Source organism: Aythya fuligula, chromosome 3 (genome assembly GCF_009819795.1).
Source record: "Aythya fuligula isolate bAytFul2 chromosome 3, bAytFul2.pri, whole genome shotgun sequence".
Taxonomy (NCBI): Eukaryota; Metazoa; Chordata; class Aves; order Anseriformes; family Anatidae; genus Aythya; species Aythya fuligula.
Window position 1 is genome coordinate 74264252 of NC_045561.1, and position 19793 is coordinate 74284044.

Here is a 19793-nt window from a genome sequence, read left to right on the forward strand (position 1 = left end):
TGCTGGGAGCGGCTGAGCCCGCCCCCGGGCGGGGCGGCGGCCGCCATCTTACGCCGGGAGCCGGGCGCCGTTTCTCCTGTGGAGGCGGCGGGCGCCGAGCGGCTGCGCCTCGATGGGTGAGTCCCCGCTCACCGCCTCGCGGGGGTGAGGGGCTGCGGGAGCCGCTGTGCGCCCCTGGCGCGGGGCGGGCGTCCTGCCGGGGAGGGGTCGGAGGCTGCTGCGAGGGGAGGGGAGAGGGCAGCGGGCTGAGGGAGCCGGGCTCGGCTCGGCTCGGCTCGGCTCGGCCGGGGGGGTCGGGCCGGTAACGGGGCGGTGCGCGACAGGTGGGGGGGGGCCGTGCTGAGGGCCTGTTTCCAGCCTGTGTTTGTTACTAAGCAGTCCTCGGTACTGCTGCTATTGCAAATAAAAAGACAAGTCTCACTGCGGAAGTTGACAGAGCCGTGTGGCACAGCTGTAAAAGTGTAGTTCAGGTGTTCTTCTGCATGTGGTCTTGTTGTGAAAGAATTTCATACGACTGAGTTTGCTTGGAGTCTTGAACCGTATTTTTGACGGTTAATTATTCCTCAGATGAAGGCTTCGGTTCTAGCTTTGAAAATTAGCACTGGGTTATTAACAACCTTTCTTCAGTCAGTTTGATCATTTTGGTGACAGATCACGTTGTATCGCTTTTATCTTTCCACAACTGATGCGTCTGAAATGATGGGCAGATTCCCGTCCTCTTTATACATCAAAAGAGATGTTAATTAAAATGAGCCAATTTTTTTTTTAACTTAGAATTGAAAAGGGTATGCCTTTCTGGGTGCTGCTGACCCCCTTTTTTCTGTAGAGTTTTTTTCTGTATACAGATTAAAAGGAGACTTAGCATAACCCTTAGATCCTGCTTTGTTTGTGCAATTGGCATTAAAAAAAAAAAAAAAGAAGCAGTGCAGTGGGATGTTAAATGAAGCAGTAATTACTGCAGGTTTTCTTCTAGGATTTGCCCTTATTTTTGAATACACTTGATGTCTACTTTCTGAGAGGGAAAAACAAGCTCCTGTACTTGCTGACAGTTCCTTCAAATCTATGTCAAAATTCAGCAAAATAGTGGTTTTGCTTTTACTGTGTAAAAATTTACAGTTTGCTCATAAGATCAGTAACTTCATCTGGCACTAGCTTATGCCCCTTAATGAAGCGTCTGATCGCTGAGATGACCTGCAATTTAATCTGCAGTTTAGAAATGACTGTCTAGGCAAAGATTTTTCTCTGATTTCTCTCTTGGAGATTTTTGTTGACGAACTGGATATTGCCAACAGCTACAGGTGTACATATAGGTGTTGTTAGATACTTCTGTAGCACAGGAGATGGCAGGTTTGCTTTCTTGTCCTCTTGAAGTAATTCTTTCTCTTTAATAGACAACATGTCAAGCCCGGGGAAGGATAACTTCAGAATGAAAAGCTACAAGAATAATGCACTTAATCCTCAAGAAATGCGCAGACGAAGAGAAGAGGAAGGAATCCAGCTTCGGAAACAGAAAAGGGAAGAACAGGTAAGCACCTCCATGAACTGTTGCCTGTTAAGTGCTTGTGAAATTAAATTCACATATGTGAAAGGCCTTGACTAGATTCTTCCTGTGAAGCAGAATCCAAAGCATGAGGTTTTCTGTGCAATCTTGGGGAGCACCAGGTACCTCTCAGTCAGATCATAAAGCAAAAACAGTGAGCCGAGGCCCTTCTAAATCAGAAGGGTACACGAGGAGATACCTGTGGCTTAAATTTAATCTCTAATCTAGGTTTAGACATGTAGGACTGGGCTGAAAGATACCCTTGTATCTAATAAGGATCAGAAAACCTGGATTCCATTCTAGAGTTTGGACCAAAGATGTAGTGCTAGGGGTGAGGGCAGCTTTCATCTTTGAAGCTGTACTTCAGGTTGTTCAAGGGCTTTTATCAGTAGCCTAGTAAAGTAGCCAACAAAATAGCGGTCTCTAGACTCTCTTTTTCTAATATTTGCAGCTGTCCTTACCGAATTATTAGTGATCCGAGTACATTATATAGTGTTATGGTTGGTGGTAGTTCCTTTTCCAAAGTGTTTAGTAGTTTGTCTGGAAAGTGAGGAATACAGTTTGTTTTTCTGCTTGGTCTAAAGTGGCAGACTTGTGTCTCCCAACACCTAGAGAGTGTCCCAGGCACTGATCTACAGTCTCCTCTGAGGCGGGAATGCTTACCTTTCTCCTGGGAGAGTGGTGCTACTGCTTGGAAAAAGAATTTGTGTTAGTTGGGTCAGATAGGTAAGAAAAGGAAGTAGAATCCTACTGGAGTATTTATCTGTGAATGAATTCATCTGAATTGCAGCTTCTGGTGAAAGTTTTGTGAATTTTGTAATAAATACTACATAGTTAAATTTTATATATAAATAAAGGGGTTGTTTCCCATGCTGGTTTTTGTAACAGTGAGAATGAGAATACCTTAATCTTAATCGTTAGACTAGTGTTGTCAGCAGTTTTTGCACTGTCAGGAACAAGTTTATGCAGGGAAAAGAGACTGTTTTGCTCCAGTAAAAGTTATAAATTGTAGATAGGCCGTGTTCCTGAACAAAAAACAGTTTATGTTTCAAGCAGGATCTTGCTTGTCATTGCTGAATGTTAGAAAGAACAGCTGGTCCTCTAAAAAGAGGAATATTGTTTCTTCTTCCATTTGTGGATTTAAATGTAATTAAAACTTGTTTGTGTCCAGGATTCTGCAGTTGTTTAGTGCCTAGGTTTGTGCCCAATCCAGAAATGTGTTGAATGAGGGAGATAATGCTTTGTTTTAGGTTCCTGTTTGTATGGCTAGATATAAACGTGGAGCTGCTTACACAGTTTTGGGCATATGTGACAGCTGAAATGTAGATATCTATAGACAACTTTCAGGACAAAATGTTCTTCAGAACTTAGTAGGAGGTTTCACTGTTATGCTTAGAGGTGAAATCTGAGACACTCCATGGATTCTCATGTTTATTTTTTAAGGATACCAACATCATAGTCTTAGAATTATTGATTATTACAGACTGTAAGTGTAGTAGTGGATTCAGGACTAAACAAAATAATAAATAGGTTTGGTTTCTGGAAGAAAACAGGGTAATGAATGCTATGTTTGCATGCCAGAAAATGATGAGGCACTCATTAAGTATAGCCTGTTAAACACTACAGTGCAGGTATGTATTTTAAGCATAGTCAGTTCATGAAGCCAAAGTGATTTTTGGACACACAAAACATTTAAGGTTACATAATTCGAAAGTTCACCTTGAAATTATACCATGTTTTCCTCCAACTATATTAAAAGTATTTTATTTTTTCTAAAACTGTGTGCTAGATGTAGGTACATAGGTACATAGAGTTTAGACTTTCCCCCTTTAACAGAATGTGATGTGCTGAAACACAGACTGTGGCTCTGTGTTGATGATTTTGGCCTACGAACGAAGTAGCTTGTGGAATACTATTTTCTGCTTAAATACATGTATAAAGAATTATGAGGGATAAAACAATGGAAGACCTGCATCTGGCTTGCTGGAGTTAAAGAAGCATTTGGACTATGCTCTTAGTCATGTGGTCTGAATTTTTGGGTAGACCTGTGTCTACCAGGAGTTGGGCTCGATGATCCTTGTGGGTCCCTTCCAACTTGGGATGTTCTATGATTCTTTTTCTTACATTTGAGACATTTATAGATCTTTTCTAATTAAAAAAGAACTTGAGGGTTTCCCTCGAGGCTTACAGTGCTGTTTATGTATAGGTGTGTTTTTCTCCTTTCTGTTCTTCAAACTTTACTGTACTCAGCTGTTTGCATGGATGATTGGGAAGGTGAGTAGTTGAAACACTTTGGCTAATATTGGTGGAAACATTTGCTCAAGTCATCAGTACCCTTTCTATGCTAAGTTTTGAGATATTCCCAACATTTTTTTCTTTGTTCAGTTGTTTAAACGCCGAAATGTTTCTCTCCCGGGAAATGAAGAATCTATGGTAGAAAGTCCAATTCAGGATCCTGATGTCAGTTCTACTGTACCTATTCCAGAGGTAATTACTCTAGAATATATTTAGAATATTAGCTGTTTATGTGCTGTGTACTAGACCTAAGAAGTCCTCCTTTCATTTCTAGGAAGAAGTTATTACAGTAGATATGGTGCAGATGATTTTCTCAGATGATCCTGATCAGCAGCTCACAGCAACTCAGAAATTCAGAAAATTGCTATCTAAAGGTATGTAAACATTGCTTTTTTGTTTGTTTATTTCTATGTTGTTATGATTGCTAGTCATATAGAATCAGTTAACATGTAGTTTTGTTTCACTTTAAAATAGTTTGCTGATGCTTCAAGTGTTGTTTATAGCAAAGCATTAACAAATCCATTCAAACCTAATGGCTAAATACAAAAGACATCATTATTCTAATGTTAAATTTTTCAGGCAAAGTAACAAAGGCAAGGATGCTTTGATTAAAGTGTCCAGGGCAGTAACAAACTGCTCACTAACAGTACTTAGTGCTTGTGTCAGTGATTGAATTTCTGATTCTAGTTCTGTGTTTGAGGGGGTAAAAGTGATGTGCCTGTCAAAGAATGGTGTTAACTTTGTTGTTCTTAAAATTCAAGACGTTAAATAAATAGACCAGCAGTCTTTAATGCTGGTATTTGTACAGTCTGCTGTACAAGGGTATGTTTGTTCATATAAAGTAGTATGTAACAGTAACTGCTGATCTGAGTTCCTGATTGAAGGAACAGTGTTGTAACAAGCTACTAACATGCCAATGGGTAATTGTGTGTGTTACTATTATTATACACAATAGGGTGTTTACCGAATTATAGCACTTCATGGAGATGATCCAGCAGTCTTCTGAAGCCAAAAATTTAGTTCTCTCTTTTGAGATTAAAATGATTGCTAAACGTTTATGGTAAGAACTTCCTGAGAATCATATTCTTGCTTTGTGTCGTACTGAAAAAATAATGTCTGTGGTCTTTTCCATTAGACTTGCGCAAATATGTTTGTTTTTGTAATCTAGAACCTAATCCACCCATAGATGAAGTCATCCAAAAACCAGGAGTAGTACAGAGATTTGTGAAATTTCTAGAGAGGAATGAGAATTACACACTGCAGGTGAGTTTGGCTGGTACTAATTTATGGTTCGGAATGGGATTAGAAACATCCATAACAGTTTTGGAAAGCATAATTAAATTATTTTTGTATATCCAAGCTGTAAGTTTTAGTTGTCTGAAGCGTTAATTATTGCCACTGAAATTGTGGCCCAACTTGTGAATTTCACAGTAGTCTTTAGGGTGATGTATTCAGCTGGTCAAATTCTTGGATGTGGAAAACAGGCTTTGCTCAAGAGAGTGGTGTATTGAGAGCATCAGCGTTGATGTGTGAGTGGAATCTGCTTTATGTTTTGGGTATAGCGTAGTACCTTTTTTCTTTCGTGAAATTTTAGCTGTAAAAATACATGAAACCAAAAGGCTAAATTCTTAGAAGAAAATTAAATAACGTGTGATAGGTGTAATCAGTAATTGCCTATTTCTGGTAGCCAGCTAAATCGCACTTCGGCCTGGTGCTCGTGGATATTAGAACAAATAATTCAACTGTATGTAGCATAAACAAAAGGAATTTGTGCCAGTCAGTAAAGATTATGGTAGTTTCCATAGAAGAAAATAACGGTAATAACCACATTGCAGTGGAAAGGAAAAAAGTTGGAAAAGTCACCTCTGAAACTCTCATGTCAAACTGTTTTCAGTGAATTTATTATTTTTTATGCTGAGTTGTTTGAGATAGTATTCTTTCTGCTCCTCAACAGTTTGAAGCAGCTTGGGCTTTGACAAACATAGCCTCTGGAACTTTTCTACACACCAAAGTCGTAATTGAAACTGGAGCTGTTCCAATTTTTATTAAGTTGCTTAGTTCAGAACATGAAGATGTCCAGGAGCAGGTAACTGTTTCCTTTCAGTGTTTTGTAACTATAAAATTAATTTATGAATTTTTTTTTTGTCTGGTTAAAGAGGTCTTGAGTTCCATTTTACTGATCTGGCTCCAGAAAGATAGGAATTCACCTTCAGTGTATTTCTTTCCCTCATGCTATTTTTTCCCTGTTTCTTTCAAGTCCCTTTGAACCTGTTTTTTATTTTATGTTACTGAATACTTTTAAAAGCACCTCACTTCTTGTGCTATTTATAGGCTGAGAGGATCTAAAACACAAAAATACAAAAAATGTAGTAGAAAACAATGTTTGTGGATTTTTTTTCTAAGTTTCCATGCAGCTTAATTTCCTATATCCTTCTACCTTATTGTTTTACAGTCTTCATTAATCTTTTTTTTTTTTTGGCTTGTTTGTTTTTCTTTATTTCTTTTTATGTTTAAGAGAGGCTGCAACTTACTGGCTTTTATTTAGCATGAGTTTGGAATGTTTGAAAATTTAAGTTAGTGATTTAACTTTTTAATTCCTTAAACATTGTGTGCAGCTTTGAGCCAGCTTTAGTACATCAGTGAATGCATAGTGAGCAAATGTAACTATTGAAAAGATTTTATATATGTTTTTTATTGAAAAGCATCTAAATCAGTGTACTTTCAGAACAGAAGACTCTGTTTTCTTGAAAGTATAACTTCAAATGTAGGTAATTTTTTTTTGTGAACTTACACAAAGTCCTATATAAATCAGTAGTCTTCTGAAATTTTATAGTCAGAGTGATGCTGCAGACTTTCATGATTCCATAGCATTTGCTGTAAAAATACTTACATTATCTGTAAATGTTGATTTGCAAGCGTGTATAAACTCACTTGGGTGCTTTACTTTTTAAGGCAGTGTGGGCTCTTGGTAACATTGCTGGTGATAATGCAGAATGCAGAGACTTTGTTTTAAACTGTGGAATATTACCACCACTCTTGGAGTAAGTATTTCAAATTGTTACTGATATAGGTAATGCTAAACTTCAACTTAAAACTTTAAGGTTCTTGCTAAATTGAGAATATTTCTCGTTTTATTTCTATGAGCCTAACATTTTGGATTATCTGAGCTTCGTGTATATCTTTAATTCATCTGTGACTAGAAGCTTTCAAATATCTGCAAAAAGAGAATAGTTTCATATCACTAGTATGAAGTTTCTGTGATGTGTGGAATTCTTTCAGAGTTCTGGATATGTAGACTGGGAGAGAGGTGGTTTAAGTCATACGTATGTTTCTGTGATTCCAGCTGGTTGTGCGGTAGGCTGTCCTCCCTGGCTTCCCTACTCTTGTCCAGTAGCTCCAAGCTCCAGTCCTGCTGTCTATTTGGTTGTTGAGATGAGCTGTGTGGACTAGTTGTTACACCAGAAGGTTCCACTAGGATTATTGTTCCAGTATTTACTGTACACTTATAACGAGATGTAAAGGAGCTTCATTGCAGGGAAAAACTTCACCCAACACAAATACTCTTCAATTTATTCTTGCTTGAAATAAAAATAATAATAAATAATAAAAAATAATATAAATAATATATAAAACATTTGTAAAATAGCTTAAAATTATCTTCCTCAAAGACTTAAGGGTTTAAAGATTTCAAACAATTTGGTATGTATCTGAAAGTGAACCTGATTTTTCAGGTATTGAATCTTTCACAGTCTATTCAGCAAAAACAGTAAAACATTAGTGTGTTTTTTGTTTTTTTTTAGGTCTTTTAAGTTCTGATATTTTATGGACCCTTTTAAAAATTATTAATTTCATCTTCTGAATGAAAACATCAAAGTTAACTTGAAGGTGTATTGTGTTTCCAGATTCCCTATCTGAAAAGATTAAACGATTTACCACCTGAGCAGTGCTTTGCTTTATATGCATATATACTTGATTTAGGAATGAGACGTCCATACAAAATATTCTGTCCCTTCTAAGAGAATACTTGCATCATGTCAGCTATGAAGAGAAACAAATTGAAACTAGTACCCAATAATAGGATTTTTTTCCTGTTATGAGGCATTGTTGGTAATAATAGAAGAGAAAAAGACGTAACTTTTTCAATGAAAAGCGACTATTTTTTAATTAATATTATTGCATCTCTTTGACAGACTGTTAACAAATTCAAATCGTCTTACAACAACTAGAAATGCAGTCTGGGCGCTCTCAAATCTCTGTAGAGGAAAGAATCCACCTCCAGACTTCAGTAAGGTATAATGAAGTACTCATTTCAAGAAATCAGAAAAATGAAGATTTACATTTGTAATATGTTGTTAGACACAATCTTTGAATCTGGAGATAGACTTGATTTTATCTCGTCAGTGTGATCACACAGTTTTGTCCATCTCTTGTATCTGCACAAAATCATCTACTTTGACACCTGTCAGGCAAAAAAAATTAAACTACTTAAAAGCCTGAGATCTTACTTAGTCAGATGCAGGTAGTCATTCATTGCTATGAAATGATGGACAAGTAATTCAGTGAGGACCAAACCCCTTTGAGCTGTGTTTTCTCCAGAACTTTTTAGAGGATGTGAGTTATAACTAAAGCTTTTCTTCTTTATTAATTTTATGGTTGCTTAATAAGATGTGAGTTCATGCTGCAGAAATAAGGTATTTCTTGTAGTCACAGAGCAGAAAATTGAATTAATTCAGACTGCTATGATAGAGGTCATTTGCTTATATGCTCTCCACTTCCACCTCTCTCCAGTTAGGAAGGCAGTGATGTAAAGACTAGTAGAGGTATTAGCTTCTTATTTTGAGTATGAAATTAATTTCTGGTAATGTTAGTGACAATATAAGATAGAATTGAACACTGGATATTATGGTAGATTAGGCCAATATTAAATACTCATTAAAGGTAATTTGGAGAGAACGTGCTGAAAGTTAGGGAATAGTGATTACTGTTATTGCTACTTAAAAATTCTTGGAGAGAGGTTAACAGGAAGGGGGATCTCTGATGTCAATTAATCACCTCGCTATTGCTCTACCCAATTTTTATATATGTAAGTAGTATTTTGTTCCAGTAGCAAAAAAGCAAGGTTTCTTGCTGCTTAAACCTTTTTAACCTTGTTGGAAAAAGGATAGCCTGTGGGTAGCTGCTAGTAAGAATAACTTCAATAGCACCAGCTGGATACATAAAGGAGGCTGAATTGTATAACCAAGGCAAGGTAAAGAATTAAGTTCTACAAAGAGTGTGAGATTGTGAGATTCATCTGTATAGCTAAAACATGTCAGGTTTCAACTGATAGTAAGATGGTCTGGTTCAGTTTGCTCCATATGTTTGTGTGGAGGACATGAGGGTCAGGGCTAACAGTTGAAATTAGGTTAGCCATAGCTTATTTGATTTATTCCAGTGAATGTTGATTTTACTCTGAGATTCTTTATGTTAAAACAACTGTAAACTGGTTATTATAAATAACGTCTGGTACTTCTATATCAAAAAGCATTGTTACTGTGAATTTCTATTCTCTAAGTGATTTTAAAAAAGGATCAGTAATTTCTGATCATCTAGTTACATGTAAAAGTAGGTTTTGTTTTAAGCTGTGCAATTACGTAGATACTACACTAGGTATATAAATAAGTAGTCTCTTAAAAACTTAGCCAATCCACCAATTTGATTTGGTTATCTTGTTTAATCAGGATATGTTTCACCTAGGTCCTAGTTCATTATTGAACTCATGTGCTTTGGCAGTAAATAGTTTTGCAGAGTTATTCCTTTTCAGAATGTTCTCTGAAAGATTAAAAATATAAAACACTGAATTTTGCAACATTTTTCTTTAACCTAGGTTGCTCCTTGCTTAAATGTTTTATCAAGACTGTTGTTTAGCAGTGACCCGGATGTATTAGCAGATGCTTGCTGGGCCCTCTCTTACCTTTCAGATGGACCTAATGATAAAATCCAAGCTGTTATTGATTCTGGAGTGTGTCGAAGATTGGTGGAGTTGTTGATGTAAGTCCCCTCTTCGCCATTAACTGTCCTATAGTGATATTAATATTAAGGAGTTCAAACTTAGTTTTGTTTTTTCACTTGAATTCACTTGAATTTATTTCATGAGGCATAATGAGCTTGATTTCAGTCTGACACCTTTTCACTTGCTTGCTAGGTTTCTTGACTCCTGGAAATTTTCCAGGAATCAATGAAACAATGAAAAATGCTTTCTCTAAAGTAGTCTTTTATATTTCAAAAAAAAAAATAATTCTTCTACATAATTTCACTTACGTGGAAGAATAGGAAGGTGACAACTGAAGATGAAGCTTTAATTGTAACTAAATTTCTCAGCTCAAGTGTTTTAATGTTGTTATATTTTGTTTCCTTACCTTTCTAGGAGATGTAGTTGAAAGAATTTTTGAACTCACAAAGTCTAGAGACAGGCTTGGGCTGCTTTTGAACTATTCCAGTATGTTTGTTTTATGGTTTGTTATTTTCCTAGAAAGGGAGACTAAGTTCCTGTGTTTACGTGGGGACTACAGAGTAGGTCAGAGATGGTACTTCCCAACACTGACAGTTTAGCACAATTCCCTGTGAAAAGCTCATTTGTACAGCTCTCAGGAGAGGGCGAGGTTGCTTTCTCTTGTGTAGATGCTGTAGGACAGCTGAATAGGTTTTCTTCCCCTACATACCATATACTTGAATGTGGGAATGGGGGCTTCAGATACGGGTTTCTAAGATTATTGACTTACAAAAGGGGAAAGTTCTCTTACAAAAGAGGGCTGCTAAGTTTTAGTACACACTTTCTGTGGATGATGCAGGTTCCAGTATTGTATTCAATAATTGAGCTGGGTGAAGTGAGTCTATTGAACAGATAAATTACTCTGTTTTGTCATTCCACAGAGGTGCCCTTTCTTTGGTTGCATTTCTTAAACTTGGTTAAATAGGACAAAATAATGCTGTTTTCTCTATAACTAAAAATTTAGTACCTGAAGTAAACATTTGTTCACTGAAAATGCAAAATTATGCTGTAGCACTTGGTAATACCAAGCAATATTTCTCTCCAGGCATAATGATTACAAGGTGGTATCCCCTGCATTAAGAGCAGTTGGAAATATTGTTACGGGAGATGATATTCAAACACAGGTAAGACTAATTCATTAAAGAAAAATAAGTTGGCAGGAAGAAAAATGGTTACAAATCTTTGTATAAATTATTTTTTTAAAAGCTTGCAATAAAATACACACCTAATACAGCTATTTGTGTGCATCAGTGAAGGAAACTCTGTCCAAATCTATGCTGTTAATTTGGCAGTCAGTTTGAACTGGTATTTTAATCGTTAAATTACTGCAAGAATGAACATTTTCTTACAGCACCGTGTGCAGCAGATTACTTCATTTCTGTATGCAACATTGAATGCTGATTTCCGTTGATAAGGAAAAGAACTTTTTTCCCTTAGTTGGGATTCACTTTTCCATTCTAATTCCCTTTTTCAGGTATTCAAATGTAGTCAGAGTTCTCATTTTTTGGAAGCAATACTCATACTTGATTTGTCCTTGAATTTTGTATGTATGATACATGGTATCTATTTGTATGACAAACCGACTGATGCAATTTGTTATAAATATTTATTTTTTAATCCTAAAAAACAGAATTGAGCTTGAAGCTATGCAGGAAAATTAAGGTCCTTTTTTGAAGAAAATTGTGCTTAAAAGGCTTATAGTACTAGAGTAGAGGGTAAATAATGAAATCAGTTAATTACATAATTTATTTTAAGCTCTTTGGGAGTGGACTTCACTAAAGACTTAAATAGAAAATATCTGTTGCTTTAAAAACAAGTGAGCAAGCAACTGAACAAATAAAATTTACAGTTCTTGGTGGTGTAAAAGTTGATACTCAAGTCTTAAACAGCCTTACATAGCCTTCCTGTCTTTATTCTTCTGGTGTTAACTTAGTTGAGGGCATTCTTTCCAATTTATCTATCCAATTGGATTGTCTATTCAAACACTACCATATTGAGCATTTTAATTTTGCAGGATGTTATCTTTCATACTTCTAAGTAGTGTAAATGTGTTGCAAAATACATTTCTTATGAAGTTATCCATAACGTGATTTATATATGCATATACATACAAAACAATTTTCAATTCTCAAATTTTTCTAGGTGATTCTGAACTGCTCTGCGTTACCCTGTCTCTTGCACTTGCTTAGTAGTCCCAAGGAATCTATTCGGAAAGAAGCCTGCTGGACTGTTTCTAATATTACTGCAGGAAATAGAGCTCAGATTCAGGTATAGCTTGTAAAAGCATTGTTATACATTGTAATATACCTGTTATTAAAGTAATAAGCAATTTTACTTTAAAAAAATTGGAATGTTTCACTGGACTAGTTTGTGTGAAAAGGACAATTCTACCAATTCCACCTATTGGGAAATGTTGAGCATTTGGCTGAAATTGGATGATGTCATCAGTACTGAATTACCTTGTCGTTAACTATGAAATCCTGCCGGTTTCTCTAGGTGTCTGGAATTTCCTGGAAAAAAAGGTTCTGTTTGACAAAAATGAGAAATCAGAATTGGAATACATTTCAGTATGATTTTTTTAATTCTCCTTGAATTAGAGATGAAAATGTTATACAGTCTCCAATTACAGAAATGGTCTTTTCTATGGAGATGACAAACCTGAATAAAATGGCCAAACTTTTGCTGAGATCGAGTGAAGCTTGATCTCCAATTCAAAAACTCAGATTTAGAGCTTATGTTACATGATCTTTTAACAGGTCTATCCAGTAAAAAGGTCATCAACTGTTCACCAGAGAGAAGCCAACAAATTGCAATGTTAGAGTAGTTAGAATTTCGGTTTAGCATTTCTAATTAGTGTGGTGCCTTCTAACAAAACAGCGTTTCTTTTGCTATGAAGAGGCATTACTGACTTCTGTAGTGAGGGTATTGATCTTCTTGCTCTTTGTATACTCAATCTTTAGTAATTATTATTAAATGTCCTCATTTTATCTCTTAGGCTGTTATAGATGCAAATATTTTTCCAATATTGATTGAAATTCTTCAGAAAGCTGAATTTCGCACCAGAAAAGAAGCAGCATGGGCCATAACTAATGCAACGTCAGGAGGAACCCCTGAACAGATTAGGTAAGATTGTGTATGTGTTTTTTCTGCCTAAGTACCTTTTCTGAGGCATTTTTTTTCCTGCAATTGAATCCTAACAAACGAGCAAGAAAAACCTGCAAACTAATTTCTTGAAGCTCTGTGTACATTGACAATCACCTAGAAGCTCAGAAAGATAAGTAGAATATATGCAGTAGAATTGATAAATTGACTGAAGCCATTTGGTTTCAGGGGTGTTATGCCTAAAGCCTTCATGAAGTTATTTTACAGAGTTTGTATTATGTTGTCAGACACAATTTCAACAGTTAATGAACAGTTTCAGTGTTTGGAAATTGAAAGCCTTGGGAGAGTTGTTTAGAAAACTTATGCAGTTGGATTGCATCTCTCTGTGGAGAGGCTTCAGCAAATTTAATGTTTTCTTTGCACACTCTAAAGTCACTGTCAATGTTACATTAAAGCAGATACCTGTGTTTTTTCCAAAATGGAGTTTAATTAAAATTCTACTCTCCGTGGCCATTAAAAATACTACAAAGAGTGGATTTCTTGAATAACCGGAATAAAATGCTCTCTAGTTTTTCTGAATGCCACTAACATACTAAACAATTTGAGTCAGTAGTTCATCTTGAAATGACAGTATAAAATATTAAAATTTAAAAGCCTGAAAGTCCAGTTACGAATATGCATATCAAATTTTCCCATTAGGATAAAGTAGAGTATTAATTGTATTTCAGACTAAGGTTTTAGAAAATTTTTATTTCAGACTTTTTTTTGACAAAATAATAACCAATGTGTGTGAGAGTAGTATATCAGAATAAAACTACTGGTTTATCAGTCCTCCTTCCCCCACCTCCCCTAACCCCTTTTGTTCTTCTGCTGTTCTAAAGGTATTTAGTCGCACTAGGTTGTACCAAGCCTCTTTGTGACCTCCTGACTGTGATGGATTCAAAAATAGTACAGGTGGCTTTGAATGGACTTGAAAATATTCTGCGTCTTGGAGAGCAGGAGTCTAAGCAAAATGGAATGGGCATTAATCCTTATTGTGCCCTTATAGAGGAAGCATATGGTAAGAAATTACTTTAAAACTGCACACCTAAATTTCTATATTTTGGGCTCTAAATCCCTTATGAACCATTTTGAAATTTGTAGGTGAGTTTAATGTAATATTTCTTCTTTTCAAGCATAAGTGGACATTAAATGACTAAAAAAAATAACAGCATGGTGGGAAAAGTGATTAAATACAGAAAATGTTAAGATGTTTTTGTCTGCAGTCAGTTTCTGAAATGTGCCTTAAGTGAAACATTTTCAGAAATATTTAACGAACAGGTAGGTTTTCTAGTCTATTGGAACCATGGTTTGCAAAACTATCGCCCAATCCCAAAATATAGTTTAGTATATAATCCTGTCTGGTAGTTTCATTACCAATAGGGATGAGAGATCAAAGTTTGTTTTACTTCTTCACAAAGTCAACAACTTCTTAGTGTAGTAAATATCAGTACTAGCAAGAATCCACTTCAGATGATAAAATTACTAAGCTTCTGGTTTTTTGTGAAAGTACCTTTTTCTGTTCTTTTGTTTGTTATTTTTCTAAGACTTGGAGTTAAACCGCATATTAAAAGCAGATTATCAAAACTAAAATTGCATTTGTAGAATTTAATGACTGGATACTGCTGATTTAACAAAATTTTTGTTAAAACTGGCTCCTAATGAATCCAGCATTATTTATGGAGGCTTATCTTGTAGTTTCTGATGAGAAAGGAATTGGTAGGTGTTTGTGTTTCAGTCAGCTAGAACTGTTAATAGCTGATGCTATGTTACATCTGACTAGATAGTACTAATTTTTCTGCAAAGTAACCAGTAAATCTGAATTCCCTGTTAAGGAGTTGTATTTCTAAAATCATGCATACCCGAAGAACATACTTTTGCAATCTAATGTATAAGAGGAATAAGTATTGGAGAGTTTAAAGGAATTTATTCTTGTCAAGATCTTGAGTCTGTTCAAAACTTCACCTACTGAATGTTTAGTTCCTTTTTTTGTTGTTAGTTGAGTAGGCAACTGAAACTGTAGAGTAGAACAAGTTCGGTAGGGGAAACAGCTGATGACATCACCCTTATTTCTTTGTCGTCTGTTTTCATTGGAAGGGTTTCTTACAAGCTCTTCCTAATCCAACATAAATGAAAACTGAGTTATCTTAAACAGCTAGAAAGGAGTTCTGAGTCCTAACCTAACTCACCTCCAGGCACTTTTCTGCCAGCAGAGCAGAGGTTATTCCCTCCAGCTTGCAAATGATAAGTCTTTGGAAAAGACAGCATTTTCAAATCATAGAACTAAATTTGAAAAAAAGTAACAGGCTGTGCCCAGAGACACCTCCATAACAGGAGATAGAATTTAGAGTTGTGGAAGACTGCAGGAGTAAAAGAAAAGAAATGGGGATTTTGGAAATTGCTACAGGAAGCAGTGTGTTATCCTGACTCCCTACTTTGCTTTCTTTGTACATAAGGAATGCTTCTTTTTAGAAAGGGTAGCTGCCGTCGCATCTTAACTGCTACTCATTTGCTATAGTTTTAAAACCAGTTTGAACAGCAGAAGGTGCTGCAAAAAATTAAACCTAGAAATACATGGGTTAAGGTATTCCTTAATTTATCCATTAGGATCATTTAGCATGGAAGAAAAGGCATATTACTTGGCAGAAAGAATGGAGAGAGAGGAAAAAAGCAATTATGTGTGAAGATCATTGATATTGAATTAATTTAGATGGTTTGGGGTTGCCTTTTTATTTTAATGTGAGTACCACCACTAAGTCTTCGTACTTACATTAGCCTTTGCATTCATTATTCTTCTGAAGCAATTAGATTTTGAAAATGTTTTGTTTTGAATTTAGGACTTGATAAAATTGAATTTCTTCAGAGGCATGAAAACCAAGAAATCTACCAAAAGGCTTTTGAACTCATAGAGCATTACTTTGGTGTTGAAGAAGAGGATTCCAGTATTGCACCTCAGGTGGATGAAATTCAACAGCAGTTTGTGTTCCAACAGCAGGAGGCTCCAATGGAGGGATTTCAGCTGTAAACTATTAAAGTGAAGACAAGCATAAAATGTAAACACATGTAGTTTTTTTTTTTTTTCTAAAGGTCTTTTCTTTATGGCCAAAGTTAGAGAAGTTGAGTATGTTTTGCAGAAATAGATGAAGAAAGCAGCTCATGCACTTTTATATATTGTTAGATACAACTGTTCTTTGTTTTGTATTTGTGTTTTTTTCATTCTCATATGTACAGAAAACAACCGTGAGTAATGTCTAAAGTAAAGCATTTAAATGTGATTTAACAAGAACTGTTAAGCTAAGACTCGGTAGGATTTTAGGCAGTGGTTCTGACTCTTTCATGTAGTCTCAAACTGCATATTAGCAATACAGTTACTGACAGTTGTGTTTTTGGCAGTAGGCTTGACTTGCCCAGTCTATCAAATCTACCTCTTGTATTGAAGCGAAAACTTTGCTTCAGAACTAAGGCATGAAATAAAGATGAGCTTGTAAGAAGCTGAATTGGAATGTGAAAAATATTTATTTAAATTGTGAAACTTCTTACATTATTTACTTTACAACACACTGTTGGAATTTATTTATAAAATGTATTTAAAGACATAATAGATATATATATAATGCTAATTACGCAATATAACAAACATATTTCTGAATCATTTGGGAAGAGAACTGTTTCAGAGGTTTCCAAATTGGAATCAGCGGAGAGCTTGCTTGTCATTTGATGCGTGCTCTGTAACTAAAGCTGCTAAATGGCATTAGAAGTTAGCCACAAATACAGTACTTTGCTGTGAAAGCAGTTGCTGTAGTTACCACAAGAATGCTGCAATTATGAATGACAGAGATGGTCATCTGCAAAGCTGGAAATACAAAGCGGATGGTTTACAGCTGTCTCCTGCCAAACACCACTTTAGTTTGAGAAACATTGCAATGTTTGCCTCTCTAATAACAGTAGCCTCTTAAAAGTTGAGACAGTAGGTGTTACGTTTTTGACCAAATACTGCTACTGCCACTTGAATTGCTCTTTCAATTAGATAAGTCGGTTTTCATTTGGTTAGAAATACTGCGGTGAAGAATGAATAGAGAATCACTCCAGCTGAATGAAAACTTGTTGTACTGTAAATAGCATTAGGTGTGTGGACACCAAAACTAACTAGAAGTTACTGTATTCTAAATATTTAGGCTCTACAATACACAGTGTTTGCTGTTTAAACACTAAAAGAAACAAAATTCTAATATTGGTATCAACAGTTTTGAATACAGAAAAATGTATGCTGTGCTTGGACTTGCATATAGTGTTTCTGGAATATTAGTAGTATGTCTCATTTGGAGAAATTCTTTGGGTTAACTAAAGTATGTTTCTTTACCTGTAATTAATGTATTAACATCGAACTCCTGGGTTAAGTGAAATCTTTGGAATATGGCAGCATTTCATACTTCATAAAAAGCTGCAATTCAAACACCAAATTACTTATCCTATGGCACTGTGCTTGTCACTAATCAGTATCCTAATGCACTGAAAAATACAGGTTCAAGGTGGTATCATTTACCGTATCATTTTATATTTAGAATTTTTGTATGTGCAAGTTAAGATTCTAAGACGTTTCACTTTGATGTTACAGCAATATATACTATATTGTATTTGAATGTGGGACTTGAAGTGGATTTTTTAAGATTAATGGTCAGTTTTGACTAAGATGTAACTGGCAAGAAAGAAACCTCTTTTTGAAGTCTTTTTACTGGAATTTAGAGGTGTAAGAAGTGTGTATATAAGGAGTGCTGTTACTTCACGAACTCTGGATAATGAGATATTTTAGCAAATGACACTTTAAACCTAGATTTGTACAGCATACAACAATTTTGAGTAGTGTGATAATACTGAGTACAGCTGCCAAATTTTCAGATATTAGATAATTGTATTTGTGCCCTTTTTATCCTTAGAGTTTTAGGATTTCATATACTGACCTTCCTTCCCCCCATTGGTTCAAAGTACAGGGTAGTGATCATGGAAGTCTACCAGGATTACTAGTAAGTGCTAAATTCCAATGCTCTTCTAGTGTTTAAAAAATATATAAAAATTATTCAGGTAACAGGGTATTCCATTGTGTCTAACAAACTTGTTTTGATAATGTTACATAACCAGCTGTGCCTGCTTTTATTTGGAGGACCCTGTAAACATTACATTTATAAGCCCCTCTGACTTAAACCAAATCTGAACTATAAAGATCTTGATTAAAAGACTTGAAAATTTAAGGAGGGGATATATGAAGTATTATATTTGTTTTGAAAAAATGTCTTCACTTTTGTGGATATATTAATCTGTGAACAGTTAGTGACTGCACTTTATGCATTTAGAAAAATATATTTCATGCCTCTGATATATTTAAGTGTAGTAGTTTAAAAGGGAACTAAAATTGATGGACTTTGGCTAATGAAACCATTAATTAAACTCAACACTTGCTTTACCCTAAAGTTAAATATATATATATATCATTAGTTATTCTTTAAACTATAAAATACGATATGGCCTTTCCTGTTTTATCATTGGATTTATTTCATATTTTGTTTAAAAGCACATTAATTAACAGTATAAAGCCAGAGATGATGTCTTATGGACAGCTCTGGTGTAGTCATTTGCACGTAGGGGTGTGAACATGAAAATAGGAGAGGCAGGGGAGTATTTGGGCATTTTATGATGTACTGAAGTGCCCCATTATTTACAAAGTTTGTTTCAAAATCCAGGGTTTTGGTTTTGGGGGGTCTTGGTATTAAAAGGGTACCACTTGTTCTGCTTAAATGTGAATACCAGCTAGCTAATCTATGCAACTATGCAAAGCATAAGATTATTTTTCAGTTCCCTACTCTTGATACACTGAATCATATCTAATTTCTTCATCATTGCACTTTTCTCTGAGGACTGGTTCATACAGCTTTTTAATTTTCTAGTATTTGCTTTAAACACTGTTGCTAGCAGCAATCAGAAAACAGTAATAATGTTGGCACAGAAATAAGTTAGCTGTAGAACAAGTTTGCAACTGGAAAATATTTATTGTCGGGTCTGTCTTCAAAAAAATAAAAAAGATGCACTATTGTCTTTCTTATTATTTCTCAGTTGGTTTAAAGTTATGAAATTTTACAACTGAGGACTTTTGTAATAGGTCTACCAATTGATATGTAAAGTTTAACTTCGACCTCAAGAGTTCACTGAAATTTCAAATGAGATATTTTAGTTACTTACAGCACAAGATCTTCATATAATGTGTAGAAACTAAAATACCTGTATTGACTTCAGATAGTAATAGTGCATCTTTAAATCCAGGCCAAAGGCCCATTACTGTAACAAAACACATGAGTAGTATGCAATATTATGGAATGTTAAATCTCCAAATACCATACAGAAAACAATAAAACCTATTTTGCAGAAGTCTATTGTATTTATTTAATGTTTTAATAAATGCGGCTTCTTAAACTAGGAAAAAATGCAATTTTGAATACAACATTGAGGCAAATGAATTCCAAATGGCTGTTTTCTGCACTGTAAAGCTATGTAGTACCACCAGACAGAAACCTTCTTGGTTAGATATTTACAAAACATATTTAAACACATGCTTATATGATACTCACAGCCCTGTCTTCACATGCAGAACCAACCACTTGTGGGAATTCTCATGAATTTTGTAAGGACTTCAGAAATCATGGGATTACCAATCTGTTTCCCTTACCCTCATTTACCCCAATCTCCCTTCAGTATATGAAACTCGAAATGTTCTGGCTGATAAATTTGTTATGTACT

At 35.4% G+C, this 19793-nt stretch overlaps 1 protein-coding gene across 1 annotated transcript; it reads left to right on the forward strand.

The window, feature by feature from the left end:
- Nucleotides 1-38: 38 nt before the first annotated feature.
- On the forward strand, nucleotides 39-19421 carry KPNA5 (karyopherin subunit alpha 5). The gene is made up of 14 exons (XM_032184625.1): nucleotides 39-116; nucleotides 1392-1525; nucleotides 3926-4027; nucleotides 4110-4209; nucleotides 5004-5098; nucleotides 5790-5921; nucleotides 6788-6876; nucleotides 8026-8125; nucleotides 9702-9865; nucleotides 10912-10990; nucleotides 12009-12134; nucleotides 12862-12989; nucleotides 13850-14028; nucleotides 15845-19421. The coding sequence occupies exons 1-14, from the start codon at nucleotides 113-115 to the stop codon at nucleotides 16030-16032; spliced, it is 1620 nt and encodes a 539-aa protein (XP_032040516.1). The 5' UTR covers nucleotides 39-112; the 3' UTR covers nucleotides 16033-19421.
- The last annotated feature ends 372 nt before the right edge of the window (nucleotides 19422-19793 follow it).

What these genes read in the sequence shown, in the direction of transcription:
- KPNA5 (XM_032184625.1), top strand. An exon ending in CAGAAAATTGCTATCTAAAG is followed by an intron (nt 4,210 to 5,003) that starts GTATGTAAACAT and finishes TTTGTAATCTAG; the next exon opens with AACCTAATCCACCCATAGAT. An exon ending in ATGAGAATTACACACTGCAG is followed by an intron (nt 5,099 to 5,789) that starts GTGAGTTTGGCT and finishes GCTCCTCAACAG; the next exon opens with TTTGAAGCAGCTTGGGCTTT.